The 2,547-nt window shown below is 40.3% G+C and overlaps 1 protein-coding gene across 1 annotated transcript in view; it reads left to right on the forward strand.

Moving 5' to 3' along the window:
* LOC119838058 (copper-transporting ATPase 2-like) overlaps positions 1-2,547 on the forward strand; it is a 55,414-nt gene that overhangs the window by 45,103 nt on the left and 7,764 nt on the right. Inside the window, exons 20-23 of the mRNA XM_038363865.1 lie at positions 3-159; positions 583-751; positions 1,328-1,454; positions 2,508-2,542. Of these exons, the coding sequence (XP_038219793.1) occupies positions 3-159; positions 583-751; positions 1,328-1,454; positions 2,508-2,542 (488 nt within the window). The remainder of the gene's footprint in view (positions 1-2; positions 160-582; positions 752-1,327; positions 1,455-2,507; positions 2,543-2,547) is intronic.

A 2,547-nucleotide genomic window follows, 5' to 3' on the forward strand; every position in this document is an offset into this window, starting at 1 on the left:
AGGTGAAGACGGTGGTGTTCGACAAGACGGGCACGATCACGCGCGGGTGCGCGCGGGTGGCGCGCGTGGCGCTGCTCACGGGCGAGCCGCGCGACCTGCGCGACCTGCTCGCCTGCGTGCGCGCCGCAGAGCTCAACTCGGAGCACCCGCTCGCCTCCGGTGAGTGGGGGGGGAGAGGGCACTACCCACTACTAACCTTTAGCATTTCTCACTCATTTCACATACTTGACACTAAACTAGTATCCGTAGATCCGAAATGTATAGTACCATCCCTAGCCGCATTCGCGTCAGGTGCTACTAACTTGTTCACCCTGTATATGTACTTGAACATGTATTCACTGTTTGACCTACTTAAGTTATTGACCTCGGACACTTGCACATCACTTATGTTAGTTATAAATGTAAAAAAAAAATTGATTTTGTCATTCATGTGAAACTCATTTCGATAATTTTATTATCTGAATATTTTATTTATTTATTAGCTAATACATTATTGCAACAGTGGATTGTGGCTCTTATTATTTTTATTTTTGTTTGGAAATTTGTTATGTGTATAAATGTGTGACAAACTCGTACCCGCAGCGATAGTGCAGTGGTGCACGGCGGTGCTGGGCGAGGAGGCGCGCGCGCACTGCCGCAGCTTCACCGCGGCGCCGGGCTGCGGCCTGCGCGCGCGCCTCGCGCTGCGCCCCCCACACCCCCACCCCGCACACCCCGCACCCGCGCCGCTCTGCCACCCGCCCGCCGGCAGGTGAGCGCTCGCACAGACACATACATAAAAAATTAGCTCTGCCCGCGGTTTAATGGATGCTACATATAAACGTTCCTCTTGAATCGCTCTATCTATAAAAAAAATCCCATCAAAAGCCGTTGAATGAAATCCGTTGAAAAAAAAAATAAATTTTAAAGATTTAAGCATACTTTGGGACGTTGAACTTTGTTTTATACTATGTTATGATATAGTTTTACATATCTCTTCACTTCTATGATATTAAATCATTGATATAAAAATTCGACGCGTTGCGCACTCGACGTTTCAAAAGCGTTCGTTTGCAATCAGTGCATCTCAAAACAGTTCATTTTATAAAAACAACTCTAAGTCATACGCGTAAGGTTAAATTTTGAAAAAAAAATGCTTATCTATTACTTGGTAAGAATTTATTGGTAAGTGTTTAACACTTTCGAATGTTGCTATTATATGAGACTAGACATTTTAAATTTCGTATCTATAATATGGTTAATGGACTTTTAAAATATTTGTAAGTCTGGTACACAGCAAGCTTATCTCTTAAAATCGAAAATTGAAGCTAATCTAACGATGGTCTAGGGAGACATCGTCGTTCCAGCTCCACGGGGTGCCAGTGGACATCATAGAGGGCGAGGGAGATTCCGCGCTCAGCTCTGCGCAGGCGGCGCATCGCCTCAACGCCATCATACGGACGGATAGCGATCAGGTTAGTGGTGGAGATGGTGAATAGGTTGGTGATAATGATAAAGATGAGGTTAGTGATAGTGGTAGTGGTAGTGACAAAATTAGTGATCAGGTTAGTGATAATCATGGTAGATGGGTTAGTGATAATAATAAAAACGAGGTTAGCTATACTGGTAGTGACTTAATCAGTGATGTAAGTAGTGATAAGGTTAGTGACAAATGTGATGACCAAGTTAGTGGTAATGATAGCGATCAATTTTAAAAATATGTTACTTTAACATATTATTTAAGTTAGGTGAAACGTTTCTGACTCGTCAAATAAATAATAAAATTATAGCACAGGTTCTAAAAGGAGTTCCTACGGATAATTTGTGGGAAGAAATTGTAGTTGTTCTTATAAGTAATAATTTTTTTTTTTCAAACATATTCAAATCAAATCAAAATACTTTATTATGTAACAAGTCATACAGAAATAAATTCTATAAATATATATCAACTCTATAAAAGCATAATATTGATAAAAAAAAATTATAAATAAGCCAAAGAACTATCCAATGATATTTTTATTTTATTTTAGTAAATAACTAACCAGTTTAATATGAGTAAAAGAGCATTGTTTATTTCATCAAGGTTTGTCTCATGTCGTCTACCTTTGAAATCAATGAACAAATGTTTTGCAATTGGATCATCTAATGATGGGTAAATCGCTATTATAAATTTAAAATAAAAGGGGCCTAAAATAGATCCCTGTGGAATACCAATACATGCCTTCTAAGAACGGCTGACCAGATTTGAGGATTTCGGTTTATTAGATTTCTCCTCGGATGTCCTTGGTCTTTGCATTAAGATAAAAACTTAAAGACAATAAAAAGCGCTGCCAGTTTGATGTATAAAACTACTTACCTCATAAATCCATGTAACTATTGTATTGTCACCGATTCTTGACAAATGTACAGACTTTGAATTAAACCTCTCCACTCAAGTGGATGAAAGATCGCGTCCAAACCAGTCGGTGACACACAAACAAACAGACATAACCTCGGAGCTAGTACAACGGTCAGCTGACCGCCGGCAGGAGGTGGAGCAGCTGGTGCTGATCGGCAACCGGGAGTGGA

This window comes from Zerene cesonia, unplaced genomic scaffold (genome assembly GCF_012273895.1).
Source record: "Zerene cesonia ecotype Mississippi unplaced genomic scaffold, Zerene_cesonia_1.1 Zces_u001, whole genome shotgun sequence".
Classification (NCBI taxonomy): Eukaryota; Metazoa; Arthropoda; class Insecta; order Lepidoptera; family Pieridae; genus Zerene; species Zerene cesonia.